General features: G+C 41.4%; 1 protein-coding gene and 1 long non-coding RNA gene across 2 annotated transcripts; one reads left to right on the forward strand and one right to left on the reverse strand.

Annotated features, from left to right (window-relative positions):
* The first annotated feature begins 1542 nt into the window (after positions 1–1542).
* On the forward strand, positions 1543–10162 carry CCDC160 (coiled-coil domain containing 160). The gene is made up of 3 exons (XM_061408371.1): positions 1543–1933; positions 3038–3095; positions 9111–10162. The coding sequence occupies exon 3, from the start codon at positions 9135–9137 to the stop codon at positions 10104–10106; it is 972 nt and encodes a 323-aa protein (XP_061264355.1). The 5' UTR covers positions 1543–1933; positions 3038–3095; positions 9111–9134; the 3' UTR covers positions 10107–10162.
* Positions 3200–4348, reverse strand: LOC133242272 (uncharacterized). The gene is made up of 3 exons (XR_009734825.1): positions 4262–4348; positions 3850–3982; positions 3200–3627 (listed from the first exon to the last, which is right to left on the reverse strand). It is a non-coding gene; the product is annotated as an uncharacterized LOC133242272 (long non-coding RNA).
* Positions 10163–13418: the final 3256 nt, after the last annotated feature.

Raw genomic sequence — 13418 nt, forward strand, 5'->3', positions numbered from 1 at the left:
TTCCTAAGTATTTTATTCTTTCCGTTGCAATGGTGAATGGAATTGTTTCCTTAATTTCTCTTTCTGTTTTCTCATTATTAGTGTATAGGAATGCAAGGGATTTCTGTGTGTTGATTTTATATCCTGCAACTTTACTATAGTCATTGATTATTTCTAGTAATTTTCTGGTGGAATCTTTAGGGTTTTCTATGTAGAGGATCATGTCATCTGCAAATAGTGAGAGTTTTACTTCTTCTTTTCCAATTTGGATTCCTTTTATTTCTTTTTCTGCTCTGATTGCTGTGGCCAAAACTTCCAAAACTATGTTGAATAGTAATGGTGAAAGTGGGCACCCTTGTCTTGTTCCTGACTTTAAAGGGAACCCTCTTACACTGTTGGTGGGAATGCAAACTAGTACAGCCACTATGGAGAACAGTGTGGAGATTCCTTAAAAAACTGGAAATAGAACTGCCTTATGATCCAGCAACCCCACTGCTGGGCATACACACTGAGGAAACCAAAAGGGAAAGAGACACGTGTACCCCAATGTTCATCGCAGCACTGTTTATAATAGCCAAGACATGGAAGCAACCTAGATGTCCATCAGCAGATGAATGGATAAGAAAGCTGTGGTACATATACACAATGGAGTATTACTCAGCCATTAAAAAGAATACATTTGAATCAGTTCTAATGAGGTGGATGAAACTGGAGCCTATTATACAGAGTGAAGTAAGCCAGAAGGAAAAACATAAATACAGTATACTAACGCATATATATGGAATTTAGAAAGATGGTAACAATAACCTGGTGTACGAGACAGCAAAAGAGACACTGATGTATAGAACAGTCTTATGGACTCTGTGGGAGAGGGAGAGGGTGGGAAGATTTGGGAGAATGGCAATGAAACATGTAAAATATCGTGTAGGAAACGAGTTGCCAGTCCAGGTTCGATGCACGATGCTGGATGCTTGGGGCTGGTGCACTGGGACGGCCCAGAGGGATGGTATGGGGAGGGAGGAGGGAGGAGGGTTCAGGATGGGGAACACATGTATACCTGTGGCGGATTCATTTTGATATTTGGCAAAACTAATACAATTATGTAAAGTTTAAAAATAAAATAAAATTAGAAAAAAAAAATTCAAATAGGTGCAAGAGTGGTTTAGAGAAATTCCTGAGTGATGGGTGAGGACACCATGGGCTAGCTGGGGAACGAGCCTGGTCTCCCATAGGCGCGACCAGGACACATGCTCTCCTGATACAGGCCCTTAGAACCTCGGTCAGAGGCAGAAATTCCGGCCAGACCATTGTGCTGACTGGCAAGGATGTGCGGGGGTGGTGGGGCGGGGGGGGGGGGGGGGCGTGTAATTCCCACGTTGTCAGGGACTCCGAACCAAATCCAGGCAACCTTCCAGAGCTGACCGTCCTCGAGGGAACGTTACTAAACTGCATGCCTAGGAATTATCCGTGTGCCACTCCCGCCCCCCCCGCCCCCCCGCCCCCCCCCCCCGCCAATCGCAGAGTCCAGGTGGCTTTGTGAGTCACCCACACCCTCCGTAATAAGGCCACCATGGGTGGGGCTGCCTCGCAGTTTCTCGCTCCTTCCCTCCCTGACTCTTCTCTCCTGCTCTTCGAGCTCGGCTTTCGTGCAGGCAGAAGCCACCGCAGCGCCCGCCCCACCGGGCATGCTCAGTGCTCAGGCGGGTTGTGACGACCGCCAAGCAGCGCAGGGCCCCGCGCGCCTGGTAGCGGCGCGCGAGTCCCTTTAAATCGGACCGGCCGGTTGCCAGGCAACGGCGCGAGCCGCGCTGGCGCTGCAGTGCAGAGGCTCTGCTCCGGGCCGGCCCGGCCGGGTCGCGGTGGCCAGCGCCGAACCCAGGTCATCTGCCCGCTGCTGGAGGCCGTCTTCGGAGAAGAGGGACCAGGGCCCACTGGACCCCACCCACGCCACCAGGTACGTCTGAGCCCAGTCAGGCCGGGGCTCCCCAGGCTCGCCCCTCGCCCTCCCTGGGTGACCCGGGCGGAGGCATCGTGCTCCCTGCCTCGACGCCCGCTGCGGTTTCCTCACTCTTTAGGGCTCCGGCCGGGAACTGGCGGGCGTTTGCGAACGAAGGTGACTGGGCGTGGAAGTCGGGGTGTGGAAGGAGGGGTGGGGTCAGGCCTCGTCCCTGCTTTCTCCCAGCCAAGGGGTAGATGGGGGTAGGGCCTGGGGAAGTGGGAGGTGTCACCTGCAGTGGCGTCCCGGGCAGCACCCGAGCCTCATCATCTCCTCTGCACGGGAAGCTGCGGTGGCAGGAGTTTAGTTAATCGTTTACAGAGAAAACCCCCAAACTCTGCATGCTTAGATGCAGCTTTATAGCAAAAATGTGACTTTCATACTAATACGGTACTCAGCCTTTCAGAATTAAGGTGACTTCCTATCTTTTCTTCTAGAAGGAGTAATTCCACACTAATAACAAAGAATTGGGGGTAAGAACCGTTCACAGGGCCCAGTTTTCAATGGTTCTTGGCTTCGCTCTCAATATCCGCCAAACAATAGACAAGACAGTTTGTCCCGTGAAGTGGACACTTGGCTCATATGTGAGGACCCTGAGAGATTAAGGCAAAAATTGGGATCCCTTTCCTTTTTAATGGTTTTTCAAAATAACTGGACTCTGGGAGAGGGAGCCAAGGCCTTGGCTCCAGCCTCTGCTAACGTGGCTCTTGGCATGCTCCTTACTAACAAGCATGTTGCTGTGGCCGCTAGTGGTGGCTCATTTGTTCAGTAGTTGCTAAAGGCAAGAAGGTACAGTGTTGAATAAGATGCGACCATGATTGTTGTCCCATCTGATATTTGCATTGCTGGGGGAAGGAAGACTTAATGGCGTAATAGCTGGGAAATTGGGTTGACAAGTTAAAACGAAAACTTGCTTCAAAGTGTCTGATGTTGCATTTCAGATCAGCCAAACAACATTAAAGCTATCACTTATAATTTTAAGCTACAGCTCAGATATGAACACAATTTGGTCATTCTTGTTAATTATATTTTCTAATTAAGCTGTGGCATTTTCTTTTTCAGTTCAATCTGGAGAAGGAGAACGGTGGCAACCAACAGAAGACCTTGGACTTCAGGAACTGTAAGTACCCTTGTGCTGGCTGATAGCTTGCTATGGGTGTTGAGAAGCACAGAGCCTCACCCAACAAATATCTTCAATCTTTTAACAAGACCATTAGTCTGCACTGTCAGTACACTATCAAAAAAGCCTCATAGAAATAGAAAAAAAAAGTGTCCTAAAGACTTCAGCTGAGCCCAATAAACTTTGAGGGAAAAATAAAAGTTCTTTCCCTAAAATGCCACCCACAAAACCTCATAAGCCAAAGGAAAAATTACAAGTATTTACAGAAACTCAATTAGAATCAAAACATTATAGAATTTTCAGGAAGAATATTAAGAATTATTCACTCAACAAATATTTATTGAGGGCTACTATGTGCCAGGCAACAACAAGGGATACAATGATGAAAAAGATGCCAGGAGATCTCAGCATACTGGTAAAATGAAACTGTATGAAATGATGCTGAAGCACAGAAAAAACTTGCAGAGTTATCCTTGCTAATCTTCAAACTGATGCCCCAATTGTAATATTTTTAAGATGTTTATTGGTGGCTCTGAAAAACATTGGGACATTTGGTAAGTTCATGGCAAAGCAATTAGTGATTTAAAAAAATGTAAATCTCTTTGGTGTAGAAAGGCTACCACTCTTCTGCTTAGAATAAATTTAGCTTGGAAATCTGGGGACATCAACAACTTACAGGATTTAGGGCTAATTCTTCCATGAAGATACAGCTCAAATTAATGTAAGATTCAAGTTTAAGTTCCCCTCTACCTACCTTAACAGTACTTCTTTTTTTTTTAACTGACTTCTTCTGAGGTCTGATGACTTCAGACTGGCAATTCTGAAGCACATATCTTTGGAGAAGGGTTGGGTTGTTGGTTGATGTTTCAAGGGAAGGTAAGGAAAATCTAAAAAAGAACAAAACCCATTGTGTACAGTATAAAATTGCTTGCATTTTCGTTTTCACTAATTTTTCTTAACCACCTGGAAAAAGGTATATTGTCTGTATATTACACCTGAAGAAACTGAGGTTCACAAAAGGTAAGTTTTTATGAAGTTCTAAAATGTGGGTGCCAAGATATCTGACGTCTTCAGTCTTTTTTCCACCGGGGTTGACACAATTCCTTTCTCAAGAACTTTCTTTTCCTTCTTCCCACAATTTTGCACGGCAAAACATATTTACCCACCTTCTTTCAGACAGCTTTGGAGAGTCCTCATAATGGAGAAGCTCCCATAGAGGGGGCAGGTCAGAATCTTCTGGAGCAAGGGAAGAGAGTAATGGTGGCAGGGTTTTGTGCTTGGGAACAAGGGAAGCAGAAAAATAGGTTGAGAACTACTGCTTTTATGTGAGAACAGATTGGACAGTTGAGCAATGAAGGAAGGCCAGTGATCTTTGTAACAAACTTTTCTATTCCTATCTCGGCCAACCAGTTTTTCTGAGGGTTGAGAGAACTGAAACCATCCAAGAATAATGGGGAAAAGTTCCCTGGGCTAAGAAGGGCCTTTTGTCTTCCCCCTTACTGCCCCTAAGCTGTCACTAAAAGCCACAGTTTTAGTTGAGTGTGGCTGAAGTGCTGAGGGTTATAACATAAGGTTGTCCATCACAGGTTGGAAATGACCTTTTCTAAACATCACTCCCAGTTTACAAAGTTTGGGGCAAAGCACTGTTGCAAGATGGGAAAAAGCTTCTGGAGGTTTCCCAGTCCCTGGCTCCCCCTGCCTGGAAGCATAATTGCCTTTTGCAGGCAGATCGAGATTTATGCAAAAGAGATACTCCTGACATTTTGAAATAAAATCTAATGTAAATGAGATAAGGAAATAGAGAAAAAAGATCTTTGATTTTTATGTCATCAGATTTCTCTAAAGCATGTAATTTAAAGTGAATATTTTAGAAAATAATTAGATTTCCTATATTTGATCACTTATCCATCTTAATATGAGCATATTCCCCAGGGCCCCATACCTTGAAAATGAAAATGAGATAGTTTAGTGGGTTTCTCCTTTCACAATAAACAGTGTATTAGTTTCTGGAGCTATTTGAGGACAGATATGCATTCACCTAAGATTTTTATGTAATAGTTTGCCTAAAAATCCACAATAAGTGATCACTCTTCACTTAGCTCTCAACAATTACGCTATGTTATATTACATTATAAATCATTTTCAATTTATTTTATCAGTGGTTCCCAAATTCTTTAGGTGAGTAGAAACCATTTCCATGAGTCAATAAATTTCCTTACTCCACCAAGATGTACTACTACTTTACCTTTGCAAAAATAAGGAAGTTACTAGAGGATGAATGGTGATGTTTTAGAGAGACACTAACTAGAATAATCAGGAGTCCATTATCAATTCACGTCAGACACAAATGCATACATGTAGCCATATAATGCATACATGTAGCCACAAGCATGCAGTGCAGTCCCAAGGACTTCTGGGAGATCACTGGCTTAGAGGACCACTAACGTCATTTTTGTCATATGACTTTATATTGTTTTCCTGTGTCCTGGTTGTTTCTTTCTTTAAATGTTTCATTCCTCTTGAACCTCCTTCCCCTACCGAAGGTCCTTCAACACCCGATATTGTGTTGGGTAGGCACTTGTAATAAAAAGTGTTAGCAATTGACCCACTAAAAAGGCATGCTTATTCTCTCAACGGCTCTGGTTTGATTTGCCTTATGCTGCGACAAATTACCTAGTCAAGTTTATTGAAAGCAAACTGGCTGCCATGCCAGGATAGAGGAAGGAGTGTCATTGTCTCAAAGCATATTTCTTGTCTTTGCCAGAGAATACCAATGTCGTACTTGTTCTGTGGAAAAAACAAAGAGCACAATTTGTGAAGAGAAAATGAGCCTGGTACCTTTTACCCTCAGTCTGGGCTTTGCCATCCTCTGTGACTCGATTTGGGAACAATCCCTTAAAGCATATCTTGCCAATGAAAGAGGAAAAAAAGAAAGAGAAAGGAAAGAAAGAAAGGGAGAGAGAAAGAAAGAAGCAGTTCAGAGACCTCTTGACCCTGCCCTGTGTAAGCCAGGGGAGGGAAATTCCAAAAGGCTTTTCAAACCTTTCTCTGTTCTGTCCTTTGATATGTGACATGCAATTCTCCTTACCCTCCCCCATTCATTTTTCCTCTCTCCTTTTGTGGCCCTTTAAAAAATACCTAAGCTCTGAAAATAGTGGGTTGTTTTCTTTCAATCTGTGGAATGAAACCTATCAGAAGAATAAAGAGAAATTTTAGAAAAAGCACTGATCTGGGAGACAGGGTCTCAGTTTTACCACTATAGGCTGTGAGGACTTGGACAAGTCACTTCACTTCTTTGAGCCTCAGTTATAAAATAAGTGGACTGTTCCCAGTTCTGTGAAAAGCATTGGCTGTATCAGGAAATTGTACAGAGGCTCAGGAAAGAAAGATAGTAACACTGAAAAAAAAAATATATATATATAAGTTTTTAGCCAGAGATTTATGGGAGGGTTGGAGATAGAGTGACTTTTTCAAGGTGCAAAATCATTAATGAAAAGAGCTTTCTATTTTAACCTTTATCTACAGCCAGACCCCTATCTCAGATTTGTCATTATTGCTATCTCCAAGTATAAAGTGGCCTCACCTGACTTGCCCCGCTGCACACCTCTTTCCTGGTCAACCTCACCAATACCTTTCACTCAGAATTTGGTAGAAGGAATAATAGTAATCTGTCTCCCAGTGCTACCAGATTAGAAGCATTTTTGGGGCCACTCTGCACAACTTGTCAGAGAGTACTGCACCCCACTCCAGTACTTTTGCCTGGAAAATCCCATGGACAGAGGAGCCTGGTGGGCTGCAGTCCATGGGGTCGCTAAGAGTCAGACACGGCTGAGCGACTTCACTTTCACTTTTCACTTTCATGCATTGGAGAAGGAAATGGCAACCCACTCCAGTGTTCTTGCCTGGAGAATCCCAGGGACAGTGGAGCCTGGTGGGCTGCCGTCTATGGGGTCTCACAGAGTTGGACATGACTGAAGCGACTTAGCAGCAGCAGCAGCAGCACAACCTGTGGGATCTTCATTTCCCAACCAGGGTTGGAACCCGAGCCCTCAGCAGTGAAAGTACACAGTTCCAACTGCTGGCCTGCCAGGGAATTCCCTAGATGCATTTTTAAACTCTTACAGAGTTGTCTGGTAAAAATTTGACTGCTAAAAACTGTGACTGGCAATTAGCATCTTTCCCCTTTTCTCTCTTCGTTTCCTTTATGATCACTGTAATAATCCCCAGTATTTGCATTCATGTTTCTAGAGAGGAGAGCAAGTGTGATTATGGTCATCTTCGTCTTTAAGGGCAGATACATCACTGATGCTTCTGGATGGTGACTAATAGGATAACAAAGTCAGAGAGGACTATTTCAAGAGAAAGCAGAGGATGCTCCAATGGCAAATATTGGTACATATCATGAATTTCAAGTCTCGACTTACTACTGTGGTCTGATTGACTAAACTTAAAGTTTGGGTTATGGCTTTTAAACCAATCATTTTAACACCTTCACTGCATATTTGCACCTTTTCCTTTCCTCGAAACCAAATACTTGTCAGTGGAGATATATCCTTGGGTATAATGAGTTACCTTCCCTCTTCTTTGTGGGGGAAGGTGTCAGGCATGTAGGTATTGAGTTTATTCTCTCATTGTCTGTAGCAAGAAAAACTTGCTAGAATTTAAACTATATTTGTTAAAAAGTATCGAGAAGTAATATACCAAAGAGTGGTTATCTCAGTACCATGGGATCATGACGAATATTTCTGTGTGTGTGTGTGTCTGTGATCTTCTGTATCTTCCAAAATTTTACAGTCATGCTAATGCATGACTATTAGCATCTTTATATGAAATATTATATTAATTAATACAATATAACATTCATACTATTTAATAATACTAAAGAAAATATTAATTTAAAAATAAGCACAACTGCCATTTTTGTTACCAAGATAAAATTACATTTGTGTGCATGGGAAGAATAGATGCAAACATACTTTGATTTTTCTCAGTAGTAATGTTGCAAATATATTGCAGCAATTTAATGTATAGAATGAATAAAGTGATCCCCTCCTTTTTCTTCCCACCCTTTAGCAGTAACTGCAGTCACCAGTTTGGTGGCTTCAGATGCCAGTTGCCCATCAGTGTGTTGCTTGGGTCCTTCTTTTTCCCTTTTTTCAAAAGTCACTGATCAAATATTTTTGTGTTTTAAGAAAGCTGTATGTTATGGACTCTCTTTGAATGGGGAAGACTCCTTTTGAAACAAAATAAATATCCTGTAACTTTTGTAAATTTAGAAAGTTGGTTGTGGTTTAATATGCTAATTTTTCATCTAAAAATTATACTTGGAGTCAGTATCTTGGAAAAAGAAACCCATTTGGTGGCATTAGTATTTCCAATTGTTGACATTCGGTTCTCATCATGAAATTGCTGTCAAAATGGATTGAATTCTGTACACTTGGCAGTCTTGTCTAAAAGCAAAGCCCAAGACTGGAATAACAGGAATTTACAGGTCAAGACAGAAGGGCACTTGGCAGAATTAGTCATAAGGAAGTCTGCATGGTATACTTTACCAAAAACAGCTCACATTGCATTAAGCACTGATGTTTCAGTCACTTTAAAGAATGAATAAACAGTAGTTCAACCAAGAAGAACTAGAAAAAAATCAAGCACATTGGAAGCACAGGCTTACCTATTAATTAAAAATCACTTATACTGTTTTGAAGCAATCTGTTTTCATGTTGCTTTCTCATAGGATTATTTTCTCTATAATAAATAGCCAAGCTTGTCCATTTATTGGTTATATTTCATAGGATCAGAGAACTTTAAAGCTGGAAGGGTCTGTAGAACTTAGCCAGTTTAGCCCTTTCCATTTATAAAAGAAGGAACTGAGGCCTGAGTCGCGTGGTGAATTAGAGGGTGTGCCAGCCCTCAAATATTTAGATTCTTTCACCAACGGGCCAGGATTCTTAGTTCTTTCCACTGTCCCAGCTGCCAGTGTAAATATGTGCCTTGATTTTAAATTTTGTTTTTCAGGAATTGGAAGAGGTACCTGAAGAAATGGATGCTAGGAGAAAACACTGGAAGGAGAATAAGTTTGCTCCTCTTTTCAGTGCACAGGATATTCCAAACGAAGCTGCTCAGCTTGAATCCTCTTCTGAACAAATGCCTTTAGATAAGGTCAAGAGAATGGAAATAATATTTAATTTGTCTAGTAGAAAGTTTCGAGAAGAAAATAAATTTAAAAGGAAAGAATTTATTTCCCAACCAAATGAAAATGAGCAAGAATCAAATTTAATAGAGAGAAAGATAAACATTTCAAAGACTGAGGCAGACACAAATTCTGTCTCCTGTGAGTCATCTAATTTAGACATTGCAACTGAAGAAAGCTTTAATAGCACAGAAGAGCTTCCTACCTGGGTTATAAAGGAGTTATCAACTCCACCACAAAAAGACAAGAAAAAGAAATTCACTGAAGGAATGTCTTCAAAACTTCGCCTGAATCTTTTGAATGAAGAGCTGGAAGTGCTTGATATGAAATGCAAAAAAATTGAAGAGGAATTTGAAAGTGCAGAAAAAGAACTTTTGAACTCCAAAAAAGAAGTCTCCACAAAACCCCTAAATTTTCAAGAAGCAGAGGTGGAAACCTCCAAGACAGACTGGGAGCTTCAAGCTTTAAGAAATGACCTCTCTGAAAAAGCAACAAATGTTAAAAACTTAACTGAAGAGCTCCAGCAAGCCAAAGAGGTCATCCACAAGTTGAGCCTTGAGAACAAGGATTTAAAAGAAACTGTTAGGAAGTTAAAGCGGCAGACTGAGGTTGGAAATGCATTCCTAAAAGAAGAAATGAAATTGTATTATGAATTAGAAATGGAAAAGATCCGTGGAGAGCTCACTGCCATCAAGAATGAACTGAGAACAGAGAAGAGCCTACAAGCAAGAAATAACAGAGCCCTGGAGTTGCTTAGGAAACACTTTGCTTCTGTAATGCCATCAGGTACCTCTGACAACTTTATGGGGGATTTTTTTTAAAACTTAAAAAAAGAAAATAAAAAAAATCCTTTCATTGGGCAAATCTTTGAGCCAAATCAGTGTTTCTTGTGCTTTCCTTGTGTATGACTTAAAACGTGTGGGACAGGATATAGTTTTCATGTTTGGTGAATCAGGCTACCCATAAAGGCTATAGATGTTAACTTCAAAGCTTCTGCTTTCTTTTTCTAATGAATTTATTGCCTAAGTCCAAATAGAAATGAAGTTTCAGAAACCCCTTTATATATATACATATGTATATATATATATATGTGTGTGTATATATATATATATGTATATATATATGTTTTTAACTCAGAGACATATAGTAATTCACCAAATCATTGATAAACACAAATTAACAGACATTTGTGATCTTGTGAGCAATATTTCCTTGGCACATGAATATTCTTCTATCTGTGTTCATTGATATTAACAATAAAAATTTCATTTATGGATATAAGTATGACTTGTGTATGGGTCTTAAAGACTCAACAGGATACTGAAAAGGTATCTGCTTTCCCTGAGATCTATCCTTAATTAGGAATAGATGAACATCACCCCCAAATGCAGGCTTTTCCTCCTTCCTGCTGTTTTCCCCATGCTTTCTCACTTGACCTGGCCATGGTTCTCATAGACTGGAAGACAACTTAGAGACATGGCTGTGACCTTGGCTAGAGCCCTGATTTTGACAGCCTTGGCTTTTGCATTTTCTTATGTTGACCAGCAAGGGGCGATGTTGACACAGTTCTTCCAAAATTCTACCAGGGGAAAATTTGTAAGCTTCCTGTCCAGTTTACTTCACCAGCTGGCTGAGAGGGAGTGAAAGGTGTTGGATGTCATCTAGGTAAGCTTTTACTGAGCTGGCTTGATTTATACAGGAATCCAGCTGTGTAAAGAGCCCAGACGATGACAGTTTCTTTTTTACTTAAAAAGAATAAAAATGTACTGCCTCAGGCCTTTGGTGGAGACTGTGGGCCAGTCGATTGTTGCACTTGTTTGTATCAATCAAGATTTTTTTTTGTAATTGGAGCTCTATTTGCATGGTATTTTTAAGTCCAGTGAGCCAAATGTAATTACAGCCTGTGATGGTGAGATACAGTTGTAAGGGTTCAAGTATTTTCCCTCACGGGAAATCCCCAGACTGGGAGTCTAGACATTTTGAGTTCTAGGACCTGCTTTGTTGTTACTAACTAGCTAATTAACCTTCTAGACCTAAAAGTCCTCATCTATAAAATGCAGAAGTAGATCTATCATCCAGATTCTGTTCAGTTCTAACATTCTGTGATTTCATCACAGTGATTTTAATCACAAGTGTATAACTACCTACGAGGAAGTAAAACATGGCTTTGAAAGCATTCAGCTCTTAATACTTCAGGGGACCTACTTTACAGAGCTTCTCCTTTCAAAGGAAATGCACAAAGGCTCTTTTTTATAGTTTGAACATCTCCGAATACCATGTCAATAATAAATCAGGAGAGGGAGTAAATGAGGTTATTTCTTCTCCTTTCTCTTGATTCCTTTTTACTCATTAAGGTCAGGGAAGGCACTTGAATAGAGAGAAACTAGGTTGACCTGGAGTTGAGCAGAACTTGCCTGGCCTGGGAAGATTGGACTAAATTGGGAGATAATCATCTTTGGAACTTTCTGACTTCAACGTGATAACTTTACCCAGGAGCTGGCAGCCTGCTCAAAGAGGAAGCTGACTTTCAGGCTTTTAATGGTCACTGCTTCCAACCCAGGGTCTTTCCTTCCCCCACAAAGACCCTCAGCCCCTGACTGCTAGTGTGCACATAAGCTTACATGTTTAAAATATTTCACAAATTGTATTAAGCTATTACGCTCCAACCTCGTAGTATATTTCAATTTCTAAAGAGAAGTTTTTACTCCAGAATTTCTATCAACCAACCACACATCGATAGTCTTCGGTGACAACTTGGTTTATCTTGCGTGTGTGTGTGTATGTGTTTATGAGTGCTTGGGGGATGAGAAAGGAGTATGGTTTTAGGAGGTGCAGAAAAGATAAGTGCATCACTTAGTCCAGCTCTTAGGTCGAGTGGTGGGGGAGGCTTTGTATTTCTAGGATGGAACTGAAACAGTCCTGATGAGACAGCCTGGGATGGTGAGTCCCAGCAAGCTTCACCCTGTGGAAAGGCCCTTTAGAAAGCCTAGATCCAGAAACAATCCAGGGAGAACAATATAAAATCACCAAGTCCAGAGGGCCAAGGAGAGCCAACAGTTTGGAGCTGAGAAAGGACCACATCTTTTGATGCTTTAATTTTTCAAAGCAGGGCTGAAGCAAGCTGAGAGAAAGCTTAGAAGTTACTGTTCATCTTCATGGGCAGATGGGAACAGCAGTGGATTGAATTGGCTTACAGAACCAGAGTCAAGGCTGATGCAAATACTCTGTCCCATTGTCTCTGTAATCACACTCACTTGAGTGATTGTGGGCCCCCAATTTAGATCAGAACATATTGTCACTGTACCTTCTAGTCCATTGAATGAGCAATGTGGCAGTGTTTCTTAACAGGAATGGCATGTCAAGCCACTTATCCCTTCAATCTGTTGGGTAAAATATTTGAAATCAGCAATACAATTGCACACCATCCCTATCAACTCCCAATTCCATAATTATTCAAAAACAAGGGCTCTAGGAATAGCTGCTCCACCTTGAGTTTACAACCCAGTTCTAGAAACATTTGCTGAGCAGTTATTACCATAGTTAATCACTTCTAAAACATAGATATACTAAGTGCTAAGTCGCTTCAGTCATGTATGACTCTTTGCAACCCCTCCGACTGCACCCCACCAGGTTCCTCTGTCCGTGGGATTCTCCAGGTAAGAATATTGGAGTGGGTTGCCCTTTCCTTCTCCAGGGGATCTTCCCAACCCAGGGATCAAACCTGCATCTCTTGTCTCCTGCATTGGCAGGCGGCTTCTTTACCACTAGCACCACCTGGGAAGCCCCAAATAAATAAATAACTAAATAAATAAACATCCCTGAATTTGGGGCACATCTTTAAATTGATGGCAAGTCATAGTATAATTGTCTGTGTTTGGTTTTTTAAGTCTCTCTTAGTAGTTCATAAAATAATGGTGGATCTTACAATCACTGGGGTTTTAGATTTGATGAAATGTGGTATGAGCTAGGCCAGGGATATGGGGATAAAAGGATTTAAGAGTAAGACAGGTCTCTGACCTCAGGGACCTTACTTATGCAACTAACTAAAACAACGTGGCCAGGGCTCTACTAGCAGTGCTAATACAAAGTGCTGTGGGAGCACAGAGGAGGAGCAATTAATTCTGCCTGTGGGG

This window comes from Bos javanicus, chromosome X, assembly GCF_032452875.1.
Source record: "Bos javanicus breed banteng chromosome X, ARS-OSU_banteng_1.0, whole genome shotgun sequence".
NCBI classification, from domain to species: Eukaryota; Metazoa; Chordata; class Mammalia; order Artiodactyla; family Bovidae; genus Bos; species Bos javanicus.